The following is a 2,969-nucleotide window of genomic DNA, read 5'->3' as shown; positions in this document are numbered from 1 at the left end:
GAAAACCCGTCTGGATAACAGCAGACTGACTGCTCGTAAAATATACGACAGGTCTGGACCACTCGTGAATTTTGTTTGTATCTGAAAAAAAATCTTGGAATATGAAAACATTGGTGAATGCCACAAATTCTCCTAAATCACTCGTACGCACAATTTAAGAACAAATCTGTGCGTATGAACGGTTCTTGAATGAGGCCCAATGTGTGGAGCATCCACATTTTTAAAAATACTTTTAGGACTCCAAAATAGCATGGTCCAACCAGGGGTCAGTGGGAGGAAAAATAAACAGCTGCTGAAAGTCCGTGCACACAGTTTAGTAATCCGTGCACACAGAATAGTAATCCGTGCGCACGTATTACTAATCTGTTCTCTCAATTTTGGCAATCTGTGCGCACTGATTACTGACATTTGGAGAAGCTCCGGTGGTTGTGGGAGCTGAAGTTTGTTCATCAGCTCAGAAAGTTCTTAAGGAGCCTTTTTTTCACTAAAGTCAAAGTACTGCATAGACAATGTTGGACTTTGAGTATGTTGTAAAGTTTTTGCCCGCCTATCAGGCTGTTTTGGTACCAGGTCTCCTAAAGGCTGTTTCAGCTCTGATCGGATCATCACAGGAAGCCTACTGGAGCCTTTCTGCACATGGTGACCGGATGTTTACAGTTTCCCTGACAACGGGGAAGTTTCGCTTAAGTTAGCCAGCTGCCTTCTCAGGGTTATATCACAAAAGTACTGAATGGATTTATGTTGAACTTTTAGGAAATGTTTATTACTCTTTCAAAAACGTTTATTACTACGGAGCCCGCGAGGGGACATGGGGGGATTTTTTTTCATTTGTGTTCCCATGCAATAAGTTTGCATTCCCTCACAATACTTTTGCATTCCCTCGCAATACTTTTGCGTTCCCACGCAATATTGTTTTGCGTTCCCACGCAAAAGATTGTTTTGTATATGCACTGAATTAAATCAGACTTTTACTTTGAAATATCCGGTTACCAAAACAGGATGTGTCGCCACAAATTCGTGAAATTGGCATTGATGTTGCGTGGGTGTACCGTGTTAAAATATCAGCATATGACATACTTCCATGCGTGGCTGTGTGATATATTCATTCTGAAGCTGAATTAAAGCAGTAGACTGACTTGCTAATGGTGAACATGTGAGTTTGCTAATAAACCGGCAGGCACAACAGTGATAAACTACTTTTGCGAGGGAACGCAAAATGTATTGCGAGGTTATGCAATACTATTGCGTGGGAACGCAAAAGAAGAAAAAATCTCCCGTCCCCTCGCTCCGTATATTACACCACAGAGAACAGTTGAATAAAGTTTGAAACATTTCAGAGTAAGAGCGGGGCCGCAGCTCCCATCTGATTGTCATTCTGCAGATGAAGCTCGCCACACGGGGACCTTTCTCTGCTGCAAGCCGCTCGGAGGTCTTCTCCAGCGGTTCTCGAATGTTTATTCTCTTTCCTAGAAAACAACAGTGGGGACGGGAGGGTTTCAGGAATCATTTGCCTGGAAAATATGAAAATAAATACAGTAATAACCATCTCGGATTTTAATGAAACTTTCAGGGAAATTCTGTGACTAAAAATGTGCTGATGAGAACACGACAGTGCCTTAAGTTTATATATGACAACAGATCCAGTGAATTTACTTTGCAGATGCAGCTTCATAGCGTGCGTCCAACCTGTCGACAGATCTAAGCAATATATGCACACGGATTGCAGAAACTGAGAGCATAGTTTAGMAATCCGTGTGCATGGATTTCTGGCGGGTTTTTTTCCCCACTGGCTGCTGGCGGGCTCCATATGGTCCCTATGTGGACACAAGAATGAAACAAAGGAAATATTTCAACCAAAAAGGTTTAAATGTTTTTTTTTTCTTTCTTTTTCCACAAGGTTCCAACTTTAGGAGGTCTTAATGAGCTCAACGAGTCCCCCCTGAAGAAGGAGGTGAACTTGGATCAGCAGAGGCAGCCCAGTCAACAACGCAGCACAGCTCCAATCTACCTGTGCACTGAGAGCGGCCTGGGCTGGGCTCGACCACCAACTTCCTCCAACAACTCCCAGGATGGCAGTGCAGGAAGTGGGGGAAGTGGAAGTGGAAGCGGAAGCGGCGGTGGAGGAGGGAGTGGCGGCGGTGGAGAGGGAGATTACATGGTCTTGCCTCGTAGGACGGTCAGTCTCAAACCTCCTTTGCCCTCCTCACAAAGAGGAGGCCTGGGACTGGGTGGCGAGGACAAGCCTCTCAACATCGCAGTGGAGGACCCTCCTTTTCCCCCGCCCCCCTCTCCTCTGACCCTCCACCCAGCAGAGAGCGAGGCCTATCCTGCGGATTTTGTGCCGTCCAGCGTGGGGGACATGAACATCACCATGAACCTAAACCGCTCCTATGGGACTATCAAAACCATCCCCCACGGACATGGACACTTGATGGCTCCGGGGAGTCATATGCACTCCCATGGAGGACACATGCATTCCCACGGACATTCACTCCACCTAAAGCCAGGCCAGAGGCCATCGGTCAGACAGATTCTGACAGGGGGAAGTACAGTGGAGAGAACCCGAACCCTGCCACGCAATCTGGGGAGCTCCAATGCCAACACCAGCCTCTCCGCAGGATCCTTAGAGGTGGGTAAGAGGTTGTGGGAAAAGAGAGAGAAAGGTTCCAGGTAGCAGCTGGGCTTTTCACACCTTTCAGCTGAGCGGATGTTTTACAGTTATGGATAAGGTGGTTTGCCTGCTTAAGTGATGGTACAGTGATGGATGGAAGTGGGATGAAGCACTCTGGAAATGAGATCCAATCACTTAATGTCATACTCACTTGATGCAAGCATTTTAGGCAGTGCAAATAACTGCAAGCGACACAATTTGCATCAAATGCTCATCAGTTAAGAAAACTTACTTTCACAAGCTATGTCTCTTGAAAAGTAAAACTTTATCCAACTTTTATATATATATATATATATAT

The 2,969-nt window shown here is 45.6% G+C and overlaps 1 protein-coding gene across 1 annotated transcript in view; it reads left to right on the top strand.

Annotated features, from left to right (window-relative positions):
• Nucleotides 1-2,969, top strand: part of adgrb2 (adhesion G protein-coupled receptor B2) — a gene marked incomplete at its 5' end in the record, with an annotated part of 154,419 nt that overhangs the window by 119,488 nt on the left and 31,962 nt on the right. Inside the window, 1 exon segment of the mRNA XM_014019734.1 lies at nt 1,898-2,629. Coding sequence (XP_013875188.1) covers nt 1,898-2,629 — 732 coding nt within the window.

The sequence above is a fragment of the Austrofundulus limnaeus genome, unplaced genomic scaffold (assembly GCF_001266775.1).
Source record: "Austrofundulus limnaeus strain Quisiro unplaced genomic scaffold, Austrofundulus_limnaeus-1.0 Scaffold228, whole genome shotgun sequence".
NCBI classification, from domain to species: Eukaryota; Metazoa; Chordata; class Actinopteri; order Cyprinodontiformes; family Rivulidae; genus Austrofundulus; species Austrofundulus limnaeus.
This window is presented reverse-complemented; position numbering and strand designations above follow the sequence as displayed.